Source organism: Helobdella robusta (genome assembly GCF_000326865.2).
Source record: "Helobdella robusta unplaced genomic scaffold HELROscaffold_26, whole genome shotgun sequence".
In the NCBI taxonomy this organism is placed as follows: domain Eukaryota; kingdom Metazoa; phylum Annelida; class Clitellata; order Rhynchobdellida; family Glossiphoniidae; genus Helobdella; species Helobdella robusta.
In genome coordinates, this window is record NW_008704349.1 from 1,442,071 (window position 1) to 1,462,024 (window position 19,954).

The 19,954-nt window shown below is 33.7% G+C and overlaps 3 protein-coding genes across 3 annotated transcripts; all 3 read right to left on the reverse strand.

The window, feature by feature from the left end:
• Positions 1-565: 565 nt before the first annotated feature.
• On the reverse strand, positions 566-3,505 carry HELRODRAFT_173400 (hypothetical protein; the record flags this gene model as incomplete). Its single annotated transcript, XM_009020010.1, has 9 exons — positions 566-751; positions 886-1,032; positions 1,099-1,207; positions 1,284-1,519; positions 1,662-1,844; positions 2,076-2,219; positions 2,314-2,411; positions 2,594-2,808; positions 2,895-3,505. The coding sequence occupies 9 exons, from the start codon at positions 3,503-3,505 to the stop codon at positions 566-568; spliced, it is 1,929 nt and encodes a 642-aa protein (XP_009018258.1).
• Positions 3,506-6,398: 2,893 nt separating this feature from the next.
• On the reverse strand, positions 6,399-7,075 carry HELRODRAFT_79834 (hypothetical protein; the record flags this gene model as incomplete). The annotated part of the gene is made up of 2 exons (XM_009020011.1): positions 6,399-6,607; positions 6,880-7,075. Coding segments are annotated over 2 exons (405 nt in total), but the record flags the coding sequence as incomplete, so codon positions are not given.
• Positions 7,076-12,019: 4,944 nt separating this feature from the next.
• On the reverse strand, positions 12,020-14,810 carry HELRODRAFT_157080 (hypothetical protein; the record flags this gene model as incomplete). The annotated part of the gene is made up of 13 exons (XM_009020012.1): positions 12,020-12,118; positions 12,200-12,204; positions 12,319-12,434; positions 12,560-12,564; positions 12,827-12,828; positions 12,890-13,057; positions 13,226-13,283; positions 13,422-13,492; positions 13,595-13,638; positions 13,844-13,925; positions 14,190-14,236; positions 14,394-14,478; positions 14,738-14,810. The coding sequence occupies 13 exons, from the start codon at positions 14,808-14,810 to the stop codon at positions 12,020-12,022; spliced, it is 855 nt and encodes a 284-aa protein (XP_009018260.1).
• Between the last annotated feature and the right edge of the window lie 5,144 nt (positions 14,811-19,954).

Below are 19,954 nucleotides of genomic sequence, written 5' to 3' on the forward strand. Positions count from 1 at the left end.
TGATTATTATTATTTCTCATAACGACATCTACATTGCTGAAATTATTATTATTATTATTATTATTATCATTTGTGTTAAGATTACAGGTTCCAAAACAAGACGAAAAGCATTGATGATGATGGAAGTGTTGTTGTTGTTGCTGTTGTTGTTGTTGTTGTTGTTGTATGAACTGATGTTGTTGTTGTTGTTGTTGTTGTTGGCATTGCAAATGATGATGACGATGACGTTTCAACTGACTGCAGTGTTCGATAGCGCAGGAGCGAACGGTCAATGCCAATGTGAGACAATCCTGAAGGACTGACTCAATGTAGACCATGTCCAGTCTGCTCACCACTTCACCGTTCATCACCAATATCTCATCACCCACTGACAAGCCTTTCATTTTTCAAATTTTAAACAATTTTTAGAACTAAATACAACAAGTTATACGCTAAAGAATTATAATAATTACTATTATATAGGCCAATGACGTTTATAATATATCGTTGTTGATGTCAAACTATAGCCACTAAAATCAAATATTATAATTTTTTTATTATAATTAAATCTCCCTAATCAAAATCCCTAACCCCCACTATGGGCTAGGCCGCCCTTGACGATTTCACTGACAAACAAGCACAGTTCATCTTCCAGGTCAACATCGTCTGCCAGTTCGGCCTCGACCTTCAGGCCTAGGTCTCTCTCCGTCTCAGTCCGCGTCAGGGTTACTTGGAAGATTAACTTCTGGCAGAGTTCTATGAAGTCGTAGTTCTGATCGGTTGGTTGTGGAGGTTAATAAAAGTTAATTATTAAATTATTTATTATAATTAATTCATTAATTAAAAATCAGTTCTTTTCTGTTTTTAGTAATGAAAATGTTTGATAATATTAAAAACGGAACTAACATTTTCCGACTGAACGAAGACCATTTTGTCCGGAACCTTAAAAATATCTTTGGTAACGTGAATTCTCAGAAAGTGGTCGGATGGATTCAGACGACTTCGGCTGCAAACCGCTTCGATGACGTCACGAACCGTCGTCTTATCGTTGATCTATTGTGATTAATTGGCGCGAGATTGAAATTATGTTGTTTTTTAATTAAATTATGAATGACTGACCTCAACGCTAACGTGCTCCTGATTGGTCAACATGACCTTGATGATTGATGACGTAGAAAAAATGGGAGGAGCTACGAAATGACGGTTATCCAGTTGCTGGTCTTGAGAACTTTAAAAATGTTAAAGTGTTTAAATAAATTATTATAATTAAAAAATTATGAAAACATGTTAACCATAAAACCAACGTAATTTTAGACACATCCTTAGTCACGTGACCATCGTCCATTTTGAAACTCGACAAAGGACAGTACTGCTTATGCAAGCTACCGTTGCTAAAAATGACGTCACTAGCAGCTGTGCCGGTTCCTTTGCCGCTAATCTGCTGTCTAGATCTGACAGCTGCGTAAAAAGTCGTAGCTGTGACGGCATTTAGGCGGGATAGCATATTTCTCGTCTGCTTCAACATCAGGCCTAACAGTGGCTGTCGAGATTAAAAATTATTTGTTTAAAAATTTTCATTCAATATTGTTGAAAGTGTCATTTGAAAATTAATCTCTGAAAATTTTTGTAGAATTCCCATCACTTTTTGTCACCTATTGAAAGAGCAACAGCACTGCACTAACTTTCGGATTAGGCAGTTCAGCCCCCAGCAACGACGTCATGTAGCACCTGAGACGAAACTGGTCAACGTGGAACGCCTCCATGTTGTCCTTCCAGGTGTTGATCTGCTTCTCGATCGCCTGTCGACTCCGAATGTCGGCCACTGTCGCCAGGTGGTTGTCGGCCATCTTACTCATTTTTATATCCTTTTTAGATATTTTTTAATCTCAATGAAGTAACGAATTGATTGAAATAAAAATATCTTTTCAGTTTTACTTCTTAGTGATTGTTTTTTTTGTAGAACAAAATTGAATTCTTACAAATTACGCAACGCAAGTACAAAATTTATCGACGAGTTGGCTAGTTCTCTTATTGGAACCAATCGATCGATTGAATGATTGAGTTGTTTGTTAATAACATTAGACAATTATACCAACTAGTTCGATGTTGTTTTCAAGTCTTTGTATTTCGTTTTTGAGCAGTTTCAGCGTATTTTCGCGTCCGTGTTGTCTGGCTAGCGAGGCAGAACAGGCGCAATGCATGGAGTTCAGCCAGCGTTCAGAATCATTGGCATTCGCTCCCTTGTAATAATTTTAAAAATGTGTAATTATGACGTAATTATGAATTATTATTTTTATTATTTATTGATTCTGAATTGTGATTGGTTGGTTTTACTTGAAATAAGTACACGTCTCCAAATGCAGTAGCCAATGAGAAGACGTGGTTTCTTCTTGGGTGTTCTGGCATTGGTTGCACTAAGCAGGCCTCGATCACTTGAAAAAAAATAAAAATTAATAAAAATTATCTACTCAATAAATTAAATAAATGAAAATAAAACAAAAAGTAAAAATTCTTTATTAAATTTTCAAAATTTGAAAAAAATCTTTCAACAAATTCTTTCAACAAATACCAGGCGATTTAGAAAAAAAAGCTCAAAACGAAGCCTACGTCATACCTATTTTATGGGAAGGCTGAGCATCAAACCTTCCATCTTGATTGTCATCAGCTGTTGCAGTAGCAGCAGCAGCAGCAGTAGCAGTTTCATGTTTGACGTCACTGAACCACAAAACGTTACCACGTAGACTCACCCAGTATTTCTTCCACGACCTTCTGTGAGCTAACTCGAGTTTCTTCTTGTGGTGTACTAGCCAGTTTTTGACGAGCAAGAAGCTATGATGTTGTAAGGAGTGGTGAATTAACTGTTGTAAAATTAATTTAAAATTAGTATTCATACTAGTACATTACACTCGACGAACCCGGCTCTCCTGACAACTGTACTCTTGCTAGCCAGCGTGTCCTGGCTCAAAACAGTCTGCAAGCTACAGCCAGAACTATTACTCCGATTTTCATCCTCATTGTCATCGTCGACATCACAATCATCACCGTTATTATTATTATTATTAGTATTATTATTATTATTATTATTATTATTATTATTATTATTATTATTATTATTACGACTACTACTAGCAATAGCAGTAGTAGGAGTATCGTTGTTGTTGTTAATGTTGTTGTTGTTGATGCTATTGTGGATATCGTTATTGCTGACATTCTGTGTGTTATTATTTTTCAAGAATTGGTTTGTTTCGTTGGTTGCTCGCCTGTTACCATCCTTATTTTGGTTAACACTATTGTTATCATCGTATTTACTATCGCTAGTAATATTTGTATCACCCGGATTTTCACCAATGTCATCATTCCCAGAATCAAAATTAGGGATTAGGAACTCTCCGGCAGAAATCAGTGATGCGCCGTAGAGTTGCAACTCGCTGGTACTGTTATTATAATCGTCGCCACCGTCTTCTGAACCGGATATATCCGACGTGACGAACTTTCTCGAAGTTTCGGTCCATTCCAGTTCGGTCATTTGGTCATCGTCGGTTCGCGGTGTGGTTGACAATGTAGATGACGTTGATTGTAAAGCTGTGTTTGTGTGTGTGTGTTTGTGTGCGTGTGCGTATGTGTGCGTGTGTGTGCGTGTGCGTGTGTGTATGCGTGGATTCAATAAAGATATAATTTCATAATTCATTTTTACAAAAATCAGTCGCTATATTCATTCAATCCTTTCATTCATTGTTTCATTCGTTTTTCTACCATCCTACCTTCTCTTTCTGTCGTTGTTGATGTTGTTAATGTTGTTGATATTGTTGTTGTTAATGTTGTTGTTGTTGATGTTGTTGACGACGATGCAGATAGCGATTGTAGAAACTCTTTGTTAATGTATGCCGGTTTGTTTTTTATGACCGGTTTTTCCAGTGTTGACATCGTTGATGAAGAAGTTGTTGTTGTTGTTGTTGATGTTGTTGTGGTTGGTGTTGTTGTGGTTGTACTTTGAAATACAAAAGTATTATGTGCTGTCGTTGGTATCGTTGATGCTATTACATTTGATGTTACGGGCGACATTTCTGATATCTGCGGTCCTGCTCTTGTTGTTGTTGTAGTTGATGATGTTGTTGCTGTTGTTGTCGTTGTCAATGTTAATTTCATGATTGTTGAGATTGCTGACGTTGATGACGTCACTGTTGACATCATCGATGATGTTGTTGTTGTTGTAATGTTTGTAGTAGTTGTTGTTGTTGTTGTCGTTGGTTTTATCGCACTGTCGTCGCGAAATGTTGACAATGTAGTGCTTTCCAATAAGCAACCCATTTTTGTTGGCGACTTGTGACTTAATTTTACCACGCTAGCAGTAGCAGTAGTACTACTATTAGAAGTAGTAGAAGCAACTACAGTAGCAACAGCAGTAGTAGTAGCAGCAGTGAGAGTAGTAGTAGCAGTATTAGTAGTAATAAAATTATTATTAATGCTCATTGTTACTGACGCATTAACAATCGTAGCTGATGTTTCAATCAACATATTGTTGTTGTTGTTGTTGTTTTTGTTGTTATTCAATGTTGTAGTTCTTGGCGGAGGAGGTGGGGGTGGCCAATTGATGTGTGGGTGTATTTTTGTGTTGTTGTTGCTGTTGTTGTTGTTGCTGCTTATGTTGTTGTTGTTGTTGTTGTTGTTTGAAATCGTCACCAATGAATTTCCACAGTTAGAGAACACAGTTTGAGTGCTATTGTTGATGTTATTGTTGTTGTTTATATTGTTGTTATTGTTGTTGATGTTGTTGATGTTGTTGTTGTTGTTGATGTTGTAGTTGTTGTTGTTGTTCGTGTTATTAACATTGGTGACGTCACCGCAACAGGTATTGGCGATCTTGAAATTTTGCGGAATGATCTTATTACAATGACAGCAAATTGACGGCTTCTGTGGTTGTGGCTGTTGTGGTTGTGGCTGTTGTGGTTGCGGCTGTTGCGACTGGCTTAGTTTATTGAACTCTTGGGTGCTTAAATAAATTCCGTAGTTAATTAGGTTATCTTCGACTGCTTTTTTGCTACAGAGTTGCTGCTGCTGCTGATGCATTAGCACTGAATGGTGATGGAAAATAATTAATGTGATAAATTTTGCGACTAATTATAATTATTACTCAATTAGTTAATTGTAATTAATCTATAATTAGCTGCTTGCAAATTAAATTTCATGTATGTAAGGCTTATTTAATGATTATTTAATTAGATCTTACTTGTCGGATATATGCGTTCATCGGCCAAACTACTCCTAACGATCGACTGTTGTGGTTGTTGTTGATGTTGTTGATAAATTTGCTGCTGCTGTTCCAAGCAGCATCTCGAACACCTATGACATTTTCGCAGCGTCAATACCTCATTTGTGGTAGCTGCATCTACTACAGCTGCTGCTGCTGCGGTTGATGATGATGATGATGACTGCAGCGGTAATGATGATGACGACGTCTGAGGAAATGGTAGCGAGGACGATGTTGAAGCTTGTGGTGGTAGCGACGATAGCGAGGCAGGTATAGTACCGTAAATACCACTGCACGAATAACGCTGCTGTTGAAGTTGCTGCTCTGGCTGCTGGTACTGCAGAGGCGCGCCACAGAAGCAACGGCTGTCTAGGTACACAGACATTGTCTGTCTGTTTTGCTGAGTAATAATAATTATAAAAATTAAAATAATAATAATGATAATAATAATAAATAACAATAATAATAATAATAATAATAATAATAATTTACCTGTTGCTGTTGCTGTGATGTATTCTTTGACGAAAATGCCGGCAAAGTACAATAGAGCTTGTCGCTATATATCTGCTGTTGTTGTTGATGTTGTTGTTGTTGTTGATGTTGTTGTTGTTGTTGATGTTGCTGTTGTTTTTCTTTTGATGTCAGGTGGTGTAAACAATGAACATGGCTGCCGGATTGTTGTTGTTGTTGTTGTGATGATTGTTGATGTTGTTGTTTGGATTGGTTAGGCTTCTGCTTAAAAATGAATATTTAATGAAATTTTCAGTGAAAAGTATTGTATAAAAAATTTGACGATAATGATGATGACGACGACGACGACGATGACAGTCAATACTGATGATGATGATGATAATCCAATACTGATGATGATAAAAATGATGATGATGACGATGATGAAACATTTCTTACTTTGTTGCCTTCTTGGGCACCTTGCTTTCTTGGTAAAGTGCAGTAGATACGGCTCTGATGTGATGGAAAAATTTGAAAAGTTACTACTACTACTACTACTACTGATAGTACTACTGCTACTGCAGTTACTACTACTACTACCACTACTAGCTACTAGTATCATCATCATAATCACCATCGTCATTCAATCATCATCAGTAACAGTGGCATTATAAGTATCTCAATCGATCAGTAACTTTGACAATTCGACAACGCCAACAATTCAGTCCTCATCATCATTATCATTAACGTCATCAGCAACATCATCATCATCGTCATCGTCGTCATCAGCATCATCATCAGAACAAACAGTGCAACAATCCCGGAACTTCCTGGCATCCTGTGCGATAGTGAAATTGAGTCCCCATTCTTTATCCTGCTTGCTGTCTCGCCAGTGGACAAAACAGTCGGAAGCCTGGATGATCCGTGTGCCTTTGTGTGTGTGTGTTAGTATGTGTGTGAGTGTGTGTGTGTGTGTGCGTGTCTGTGTGTGTTTTGATGATTATAACAACGACAACGAAGGTGGAATATTAATGAAACAGTCGTAGGCTCGGATGATTGATTTATGACTGATTCATATACTTTTGTCTGTTTGTTTGTTTGCGTACGTGTGTGAGGCTGTATGTGTGACTGTGTTTGTTTGTGTGTGTACGTGTGTTTGTTTGTTTGCAAGGAGGCCACCAGCCAACCGAGCACCAACAAACCAGGTTGGCAGAGCTGGACGTCAAATATCTTCTCGACCAGTCTGTTGTAGGCCATCAACTGGAACGTTGTCATGTCCGATCCATCCTGCACCAAAGATACATTAATGGGTACAACGTCTTCAGACACTCGCCCCCAAAATGTTTCGCCCCCATCACTACCTTCTCGCACCTCGAAAATTTCGGCCCATAATCTGAAAAAAAGAATCGTAATGACGACGATGATGATGACAATGATGATGACGATGATGATGACGACGACGACGATGATGATGATTGTAACGAGAGAGATGTATTGAATAGCGTTATCGACTTGGACTTCCTTCCAGATTTCTACGTTTCTCCATAACAAACTTAGTGATGATGGTGATGATCATCATGATAATTTTGATGGAAATGATGATGATGATGTTTGTAGTGATGACGTTGATGACGATGCTAATAAAGATAATAATGATGAAAACTATGATAATGATAGTGACAACATTGATAATGAAGATGATGATGAAGAGGATGATGATGAAGATGGTGATGAAGAGGATGATGATGACGATAGAGATGATGCTGCTGATAATATATGCTTTAAAAAAAAGAAAATTTAGACTTCAAAATGGTGCGAGCTATAAATAACCACTGAATTGGGAAAATGGAAATAAGTTCACACACACAGAGACACACACAGACACGTACACACACACGTATATATATAGATACATATAAATATAATATGCACATACATACATACACAAGAAAAACCATACATTTAATGCACATTCATGCATGCATGCACATACATGCATGCATGCATACATGCATACAAACAAACAAACAAAATGCAGATCAATACTTAATAGGACTGCATCACAGTGAGGCTACCGCCTACCTATAGCTATACATACACTTTTACATATACACGTTTGTATGTATGTATGTATGTATGTATGTATGTATGTATGTATGTATGTATGTATGTAGGTATGTGTGTAGGTATGTATGTATGTATGTGTGTGTGTGTGTGTGTGTGTGTGTGTGTGTGTGTGTGTGTGTGTGTGTGTGTGTGTGTGTGTGTGTGTGTGTGTGTGTGTGTTTTAGAGTGTGTGTGTGAGTGTGTGAATGATAAAGTAATTTTACCATAGTACTAAAATTAATGTCTCCAAATGGATAAATTGACTGAATATACTTGAAACACAGCTGAGAGAGAGAGAGAGAGAGAGAGAGAGAGAAAGAGAAAGAAAAAAAGAAAGAAAGAAAAAAAAAAGAGAGAGAGTGACAAAAAAAGAAGAAAGAGAGAAAGAAGAGAGAGAAACGAGATAAACAAGAGAAAGAGAGAGAGTGAGTGAATGGCTGAAAATTAGGATAAAAGAATGAAAAATTAGCGAAAAAATGGATGGATCTTCAAAGGAGATGGAAGAATATTAAGACAAATGGATGTTTGAATGAATGCATGAATAATTTATAGACCAGGATGGATGGAAGGACGGAAAAAGGAAAGGATGATTGGATGGGCGGATCGATCGGAAGGTGAATGAATGAACGAATTTATGAATAAATGTATAAATTAATTTAAAAAATGAACGAACGGGCAAACGAATGATGAAATAAACGAACGAATAACCAAATGAATGAACAAATGAATGAACAAAAGAACGAATGAGTAAAATTAAATAAATATATGAATGAATAAATAAATAAATGATTGAATGAATGAACGAAATTATGAATGAATGACAGATAACCGAATGAAAATTTTGATATAATGATGAAATAAAAATGGATGAATCTTCTCGAAATTTGATTGATGATGAGAAGTATAGCCAGATAAAGCGAGCCACGGAGGATAAAAAAGCTTACTAAATCTTGAGACAAAGAATAGAGATAAATTATTTCGAATTTTAAAATTAAAAATTAATGAAATAATTAATTATATGGATAATAAATATCTAAAATCCAGATTCTACAATAGATTTTCAGTTTAATTACATCAATACACCATTATTTTCATTATCTATCTATCGTTTATTTATATAAAAATAATAATAATAACAATTATAATAAAAACTTCTAACCTTATTAGATGGGTATCTTTTTTAAGGGACCAATCATAGCCGCTTTTTTGCCATGTAGCACAGAGGTTGTTTCCCATTAATTTATTAATTATTTCACGCCAAATTTAGTATTATAATTTCCCGCCAAATTTATTATTATTTATTATTTTCATTTCTTAATGATTAAAAGTTCGTTGGTGTTTTTTTTCGCTGGTGTAGCAATCGAGATTAAATTGCTTGGTGGTGAAAAATTTATGAAAAGAAATCACAAAATTTTTTCATAGTTAATTGTTGATGTCATCAATGTTGATGTCATCAATGTTGATGATGATGTCGTAGTTGATGTTTTTGTTGTTGTTGCTGCTGCTGTTGATGTTGATGATGTCTTTACTGTTGATGTCTTTACGGTTGAATTCAAAGTCTTGTGTTATTTTGCTGTTGCAGTAGTTTTTTGATGTAATTGCTGTTGTTGTTGTTGTTTTTGATTTTGTTGATGTCATTATCGTCGTTGGCGTAGATGTTGTTGATGTTTTAGACAACAGCACGGGTGATATCGGAATAATAATTTGTGAAAGTTCGCCTGTCAAACTAAAAGTTAAACACATTACATTAAATTACATTAAAACACGTTAAACAAAATATAAACGAAATGTTTGACATTGTTGTTGTTGTTGATGTTTACGTTGTTGTTGTTGACATTTCAAAATAAATTATTCTCAACAGCAACAACAGTGATGTTGCCGTTGTTGTCTTATACAATTCTCAACAAGTTTCTTATCGCTTGCTTAGTCATTCAACAACAACATCAACAACTATATACAAACACAGCATACATACATACTTACATACACACGCAAATACATACAAACATACATAAATACATACTGACATATATAAATACATATACGCATACATTTAGGCATACATTAATACGTGCTTACGTACGTATATATTTCGTTTCTATTTGATTGAGCTAAGTAATACAAATTATGTATATATTATATTATAAATACAAAATACGTAACTACAAACATACATACATACATCCATACATACATACAAACGTACATACAAACATACATGCATACATACATGCATGCGTACATGTCTACCTACCTAAATATATACATACATACGTACGTACGTACGTACGTACAAACATACATAAATACCTTGTTTTTTTCTTGCATGCATGCATGCATGCATGCATGCATGCATGCATACAAAGCCGACGCTATAAATAATACAAAATGGACCTGGTTGTTTATACAAGATAGATCTTATTAGAGAATTATATAATTATATTTTTTAATACCTACACACACACACATACACCACAAACACACAACACACACACACGCACACACAAACACACACACACGCATACATACATCGAAACATCTGTTGAGGGCTCTTATGTGTGACATACATATGCTAACAATGAAAATATTGAACATGAGAGTAACATGTGGTCAGGTTGCAAGGAAGCATCTTAGTTCATCTGTATACTCTGGTACTAGTACACAAATTTATGTACGTTCGCGTAAGTATGTAGATGCATACAGCAATACAAAATAATGCTTAGAGGATGTATGAACGTTTAAAATGTTTTGCTCTGTATCCATTGTACAATATTTTGTATATTCACGTTTGTATATTTATGTATGCTTTTTACGCGTAGCTATTCATACAATTTTTTTCGAAGTGAATTTAGTTTGGGTACATGTTATATTCCATATATATATATATATATATATATATATATATATATATATATATATATATATATATATATGTCTAGGTATTAATACATTCAACCCAAGCAATATTTTTTTCTCTGATGAAACTCGTCACGTATCGGAATAAAACGGTTTTACCGATTCAATCCGGATCAAGTCAACTCGAGAATTTACATAAGCTCATATGTATTATTTTCCTTGCTAGATATGACGCCACGTCGTAACTTATTACGAAACTTACAAAAGTCGGGAGAAACACCAAAGAGAAACACATCATCACTCATGGGGGCTTTGTAACACGTTATTATTACCATTGTTATTTGACAAAAAACGAGTGAGAGAGACATCAGGAAGTGTGATCAGGAAGAAGAAAAAAAACAGAACGAAAGGAGAGCGATCAAAAGAAAAAAGAAATCAATTTATAGAAACAAATGAAAAACAGAAGGAAATAGAAAGAGAGAGAGAGAGAAAGAGAGAAAGTGAGAGAGAGAGATAGAGCAACTAACAGAAAATCAGAGAAGAAAAGAGAGATATGCCCGCAGGAGGCGTCAATGAAAAGTAGATTACATTGATCAATGATAATCCAATAAAAGTAATAACAATAACAACAACAATAACAACAATAATAATATATAATATAATAATAATAATACAACGAAACAGAAACAGGCATTTCGCGAGAATTTATTTCATTACAAATTTTAAGAAAAATTAATGGAACGAGATGTCAACGTTTTGCTGAAACATGGAAACTGACAAACGAACGAACGAACGAACAAATAAACAAAAAAATGAACGAACGAACTAACAAACAAACGAACGAATGAACGAACACAGACAAACGCGCAAAAGGTACAAATAAATATGAAAAAAAATCATCTTTATCGTTTATTACATTATCAATTCAATTTATAATAATAATTATGATTATTATTATAACTTTTATTATTTTTAATATTTTCAAATTGTGGTGTTGGTCATTTCGTTGAAAAGCTCCGAAGTGAAACACTGAACATGGGCATTGTGCAGCAGACCCTGTGTACATGTATGTGAGTGTGTGCACATATTATTATTATATTATTATTTATTTATGTATTTATTTATTATTGTTGTTTTTACTGCTATTTTTATTGCTATTATTATTAAATATTTAGTCATTATATGAAAAAATTAATCAGTTAGATGAGTTATTGCAGTCAGTTGGAGCCATTCAATTAGCTAACCAAATTAACCAATTTATCAGCTAACCAATCAATCAATTAGCCAACCAATCAGCCAATAAAATCAGCCAACCAACCAACCAACCAAACAGCCAATCAAATCAGCCAGCCAATCAAACCAACCAATCAAATCAACCGGCTAACTTACATCAACAAACTTATTAGGCTGATTACCGGTAACCAAATAGACTAAACCATTTACAATTGGAATGACTTTGGCAAGTGGTTTCGACATAACCTTCAACGATGATGATGACGATGATGACAACGACGACAACACATACGATGATGTCATCAGTGGCGATGATGCTGACGTCACTAACGCTGACGATGTCGGTAAAGATGGCGACGCTATCAACAAGAACGATGGTGCAGTAGTAGTGGTAGTAGTAGTAGCAGCAGTAGTAGCTGTAGCAGCAGTAGTAGTGGTTGCTGTACTATTAGTATTAGTAGAAGTTGTAGTATTCATAGGCTCGAAGTGGCCAGCAATGCTAGACAGCAACTGTGAGAACAGCCCGTCCAGACATATCGTAGTCAGAGTGCTGAAAGATTTACTGCAGTGTTGATGTTAATGGTAACGATTGAAATGATGACGACGACAATAATTATAATCATAAATAGACATCGATGGAACCGATCATAATTATAAGGAAAAAAAAAGACGAAAATTGAACTAAACCAAACCTTTGAATGATTTTTAAGGTCTCCATCTTCAGCCTCATCACCACGAGTCTATCATCAAGTTCTTCACCCCCACCACCATCGTTTTCCTCATCGTCATCTCTTTTCTTCTGATCATTACCATCCAAATCAACGTAGTATCCAACAGCTCTCAGTTCATCATCACCAACATCATATTTCTTCAAACCCCGACCTTCTTCATCACCATCATCAGTATTAATCTCACCACCACCACCACCACCACCACCACCACCACCACCACCACCACTACCATCATCATCATTGTCGTCAACATTCTTCACGATGCTGCACATGTAGTCGACGAAACCAGTAAGGTCAGTGTCGTGATAACCATTTTGAACCTTGACCTCGACCTTTCGGCGTACTAAGGTCAGAAGTTCGTGAAGGGTCGACGGGGTCATCGGGGTTTTTAGGCTCAACCCTCCTATGACCTCAGAGACGGCCGCGGTCACATCGGCGATGATTCTCTTTAGAACTGATGAATATTATTTTCGACTAAAACTTTTCTGCCATAATCTAATTTTCACATTCATTTTCATAAATAACGCAGCTACAACAACAACAACAACAACAACAATAATACAAATAATAATCAATACTATCGCCATCATTGTCGCCGTCATCATCATCCATCCCAACAGACCTGTTTTAAAAAGCAGCTGAATGCACTGCATGTATCTCTTCTGTACATTAGAGTTAATCTTACCAGCTCCGGAATCACAATTATTATTATTATTATTATTGCCATTATAATTATAATAATTACAATTACCAAAATTATAATTATTATTATTGTTGTTGATTTTTTTGACAGATGAGAACATGCAGCCGGCCAGTACGTTGAGCTGTACTTTAAAGATTAATACAAGCAAGCAGCACGAATATACAGACACAATCATCCTGACGAAACCTTTCGTAGAAAAATTATAGTAATAATAATTATAACAATAATAATAATAATTATAATAATAATTATAACAATAATAATAATAATAATAACAAAAATAATAACTCAAAAGTTTTATCTTTTCCCAGGTTGCTATCTTCATGTCAGGCCTTGGTTAACAAATAATAAAAATAACCAAAATAAGAATTGATATAACAGTATCAAATAACAATAGTAATAATAAACAATAGTAATACAGATGAAAGAAATAAAAGTAGCAATGACAAAACGCTTAAATAATAATAATAATTATTATTATTATTAATATTATACCATAATTATTCGAGAATAGTAAAATTAAAAAAATATAGACACTTTGATTTCAGTCCTACCAGCAAATGTTCTGTGTCTAACTGCTTGCACAGAGCCTCACAGAGATTAGGCAGCATGGAGATTACTGTGGGAATAGATTAAGTCGAAAACCAACTACAAAATTATTATATTAATTATGGTCATAATTTGATAATTATGACAATAATAATGAAATCGCATAATATATAAGTCTACGAAGGTATTAATATTATCAGTTATATTAAAGTACAAAAATGTTAGTGTTTTTAAAAGATTAGGTAGTAATTATTATTATAATAATAAAGATAATTATTAATTTTTAAATTAATTTCTTTTTAAATAAAATGACAAAAATAAAATCTAAACAAACTAGTTCTTTCACAAGTCCTCTGGCTGTTCTCATAGTGCTGCTGTTTTCTTAAAAATTAAACAAAAAATATTAAAAAATACTTTAAAAATCTATTAAAAAAAACTACAACTTCTAACCATAAGCTCGTATAATAAAAAGTGAAAGCACTTCCTAATACATAAAAATAAACCCATTTTATATAAAAAAAAAATTTGAGACAAATACCTCATATTATCAATAAACTCCAATGCCTCTTGTTTCTGTTGTTCAATGATTTTTCTTCTTGCATATTTACCAAGATAATAGATACCTGTAAAGTGTAAGACTTACATTTACAAATACACTTACATTACTATGATTACATACACTGTAATAAACCTATTGTATTTGTATTATTGTATGTATGTTTGTAATTTTCTATGTATGTAGGTATGTAAATAAGAATTAAGATGCATATAATTCTTATATTATAATAATTATAATTAATATGTTGGTGTGTGTGTTGTATATTTAGTTTTTTAGTATTTTGTACATTAGTGTGTGTGTCAGGACCATTTTCTTCGACTCACCTCCGACTAAAACTCCAGTGAAGACAAATTTCTTTTTGTGCCTTTTCACAAAATTCCACACACTGCTCAGCATGGTGAGCGAAGATAATTAACAGTTTTTTAATATTTTACGTATTTAAATTAACAACAACAATTATTTATTAATATTTAACTATTTTATTAATAATAATTTGGATGACAATTTGAAATTACTGATTAAATTTTTGGAGCAAATTAATGGGACTCAAACTAAGCCCCGAAAAAAATGTTTAAAAGTGAAAACGTTTAAAAGTTAATTTTAGTTATGGAGCCATGTACATGCAAGTAGGCATTACAATTATCATTATGCAAAACTATAATGTGTATTCCACAACCGCAAAAAATTCCATTGTTAAATTAGACATTTTCATGCGTAAAAAATTAAAAACTTTATAAATTTAATAAAAAACTACGAGCCAATATTTCAAAACATCGAACTATAGTAATGGTTAAATTAAAAAGACAAAGAAGAATCAGATATCTGGTTTTTATGGCAAATGTGCCTAACTAACCATTATCATCTTCAAAAGAAGAAGAAGGAAAAGAAGAATACAAAAAAACTAATAATATCAGAAAGTTAGCGTTGCAAACAAATCCAATTGCATAGCTATAAAAACATTAAAGACAAAGGAGAATCAGATATCTGGTTTTTTTGGCGGAAGTGCCTAAGAAGGAAAAGAAGAAGAAGAAAACAATAAAACAAATAATATCAGAAAACTTGGCGTTGCAAACAAATGAAATTGAAGAGCATTAAAAAGTTTAAAGACAAAGAAAACACAGATATCTGGAACGACCGAATGAAGCATCTGAGCAGTCTCTACGATGTCTTCAAGGGAGTCACACGGACGAAATATGTGATCGTTGGGCTGATTCTTGCCACATCATCGCCTCCAGCATGGCAGATGGGAGGGGGTCCATAGGGTCGGCAAGACGGAGTGTTAAAAAAAATTTAACGTAGTTAAAATTCAAATGTAGAATAAAAAGAATTCAAGTAATTGTGTGTAATATCTGTGTGTAATGTTTGTTTGTGTGTAATACTTGTGTATATTGTTTGTGTGTAATGATCGTTTCGATTATTTTATGAATGAATGAATGAATGAATGAAGGAATAATTGAATTAATGAACGAACGAATGAATAGTTAATGAACAGAATAATTAATGAACTGGCGATGAAAAGACGCATGATTGATTGAAAGAGTATAAAAAGAAAAACTTTTCGGAAGGGGAGAGATAGAATACCGAAAAAGGGAGAGAAAAAAAGAGAGAGGAAGATGAAATATGAGGGGAATGCACGAGAAAGTTAGGAGAAAAATCGATGAGGATGAATAAAAAAAAGTTGAAAAATGAGCGGATGAGCAAGCGAGAGTAAAATGAAAAGAAAAACAATGAATAAATGAATGGACGAAGGAAAGAAAGAATGAACGAACGAGTGAATGTATGAATGAATCAATGAATGGATGAATGAATGAATAAATGAATGAATGAATGAACGAACGAACGAACGAACGAACGAATGAAAGAACGAAAGAATGAATGAATGAACGAACGAATGAATGAATGAACGAAAAAAACATAAAAATTCAAAACTGGAAACCTACATTGTTATTAATGACGTTTGAAGTAATCGGAACGACGACGACGACGACGATGATGACGACGATGATGATGATGACGACGATGATGATGTTGATGATGATAGTGGCGATCGAGAAGGAAAAATGATGATCCTGATTCTCTAAAATTTTAAAACAAATATGCAACTATGAGCAACCAAAAACATCTGTCGGTTAACAATAATAATAATAACAACAATATTAATAAAAAAAATAGTTATTTCTATTATAGTTGTTATTATTAAAAGATAACAAATTATAAATAAAAGAGGAAGAACTGAGTGAATGAGGAAACTGGAAAATGAATGAATAAAAAAAATGAAAAAATTTTGATGATTGAAAGATAGATAAAACGCATATATGTGGATGAATATAAATAAACCGCTGAGATGCGTGTTTTGAATACAAACACACTCGCGCGCGCACACGCGCACACACATACACACAAACACACACATACATACACACACATACATACACACACATATACATACACAAACAAACACACACACACACACACATAGATACATACACAAAAAACGTAAATAAATAATTAGATGCATGCTTCCTCAAAGCATCGTGTCTATTTATATTTTGAACATCCATCCATATAAACTTACCTATATACACACATACAAACATACAAAAAAACAAACATACATACATACATGTATACAAACATGCAAACATACAAACATGCATACATACATACGTACGTACGTACATGCAAGAACAGGGTGCAAAGAAATGAGCGAATAACTTCATTAGATATGTCAACCTAGAGATACTAAAAGATAACCACGTCTTTGTATATACGTTTTGTATGTGTGCATGTATGTTTGTATGTGTGTCTGTAAGTGTGTATGTATGAATGTATGTATGTACGAACGTGTGTATGTTTGTATATATATATATATATATATATATATATATATATATATATATATACATGTTGAAGCTTGTGCAAGCAACAGAGTTTATCTAGAAGACGCAATAGGCCTGAGTTTGCATGCATTTAATTTTGAAAAAAAACACATTTGTGATCCTATGTGATAACGTTAAACAACATCTACATTTTGTTGGTCTAAATAAATTATTTTAGAAAAATATTTTATTCTTTTTTTCATCATTATTATCATTATTAAATAATAGAGTTATGATTATTTTTAATTATAATTTTAGTTACTTTAAATTATGATTGTCAGATAGGTAAGTTTGATTGCTTGGTATTTGTCATATGATGTTTCCTTTGTTAGTTAAGAATTATGAATATGAAATTATATAAATAAAGCTCATTATTTTAGAAAATAACTTAAATAATAACTAAATTAATAATTATTATTATCATTATTAATGTTATCATTTCATTTTATTAGTTTTTTAATTCTTAGTTAATTAATTAATTAATTAATTAATTAATTAATTAATTAATTAACTCTTTCTTCTACAGAAGGTTAGATTTGAAACAATTTTTTCGTAATTAAAATTTCCAATGACGTTCTGTCTCATTATCATTATCATTATATCCATCATCATCATCACCATTATCATCATCATCATTACCACCACCGTCATCATCATCATCATCATTAGTAGCAGTGGCAGAAGCAGCGTCATCATCCACAAAATCGCCACACAATCCGCTCGGCCGGTCAACTAAATAAATTTATTAAACCATGCATATGATCATCTCTGACCTCATAAGAACTTTCCCATGACGACACTAATGACGTCATAAAAATAATAACAATCACATTAATATTAATCACATTATCTTTGATATTATTAATAACAATTACGATAGTAATAATAATCAAAAAACTTTTTCTGCTGCTGCTACTACTACTACTACAACTACTCTACTACTACTACTACTACTACTACTACAACTACTCTACTACTATTACTACTACTACTACTACTACTACTACTCTACTACTACTACTGCTACTACTGCTACTACTACTCCTCCTCCTCCTCCTACTACTACTACTACTACTACAACTACTCTACTACTACTACTACTACTACTACTACTACTACTACAACTACTCTACTACTACTACTGCTACTACTGCTACTACTACTCCTCCTCCTCCTCCTACTACTACTACTACTACTACTACTCCTCCTCCTCCTCCTACTACTACTACTACTACTACTACTATTGTTATTACTATTACTATTGCTGCTGCTACTACTACTACTACTGCTACTACTTCTTTTACTACTAGTAGCAATGATTGTAAATAATAATAATAATATATTGTAATTATTATTATTAAATATTATTATTTTATGGCATAACTGTGTTTTTTCTTTAGCAAGGAATGTCGATATGTTATTGACTTGGAAGTAAAATAAATGTCATACAGACTCTATTATAATCGATATCATTGTCATCGCCATACACACACATACACACACACACACACACAAACAAACACACAAACACCCACATATGCATACACAGTGCACACACAAACACACACACAAACACACACACATATGCATACACAGTGTGTATGTATGTATGTGCGTGTTTGTGTGTGTATTACATTCATACCTATTTCTTTTATTTATTTACAGTTTTGTATACTATGGTACCTACGGCATCTAGGTTAACAAGCAATGTAGACATGATATGGATGCATTAATCCATTCTAAAGTTTAATGTCACTAATAAAATGAAAGACAGCAAGCAATGACACTAACAAATGCTACATCAATTGAAATTACATCAGCAAACATCAACCATGGAGTCAAAATATGCGAAGTTTAAAACACAAAACATTTTCTTTCTTTCTTTTTTTGAAACTCAAATACTTTAGCCATAACGACAACTACTGCTGCTACTACTACTACTACTGTTGCTGCCACTGCTGCTGCTACTACTACTGCTGCTGCTACTACAGCTGCCACTGCTGCTGCTGTTACTACTACTACAACAGCACATGAAAGAAATATCCAATTACATCAACGTCATTAACACAGCGTGTAGATACATCTAATGCTAATAAAACCCAAAAAACAAAAAATAAAGTATGACATCACCAACAGCATGAACAGCAACACACACATCAACAACAACAACAGCATCAACAACATCAACAACAACAACAATATCAACACATACAAAACAACAACTGCATCAACAACATCTTCAACAACAACATCAACAACAACAACATCAACAACAACAACATCAACAACAACAACATCAACAACAACAACATCAACATCAACAACAACAATATCATCATATACAAAACAACAACGGCATCAAGAACAACATCAAAAACAACATTCGCAAAGTTAATTACTTCATCATTCTATCGATCGTCAGACGAATGCAAATGAGCTTTTTTCAGATCTTGGTAATGATACCAATGACGATGATGACGACGATGATGAATTATGATGATGATGTTAATTATGATGATGAAATGTATGACTGACTGACTGACTGACTGACACAATGACAAATACATTTGGCATTGGCTTGGATGAAACGGAGAGGAGGGGGGGGGGGGGGGGAAAAAATTAGAAAAAAAGAAAAAAAGATGACCAAAACCACCAAAATTA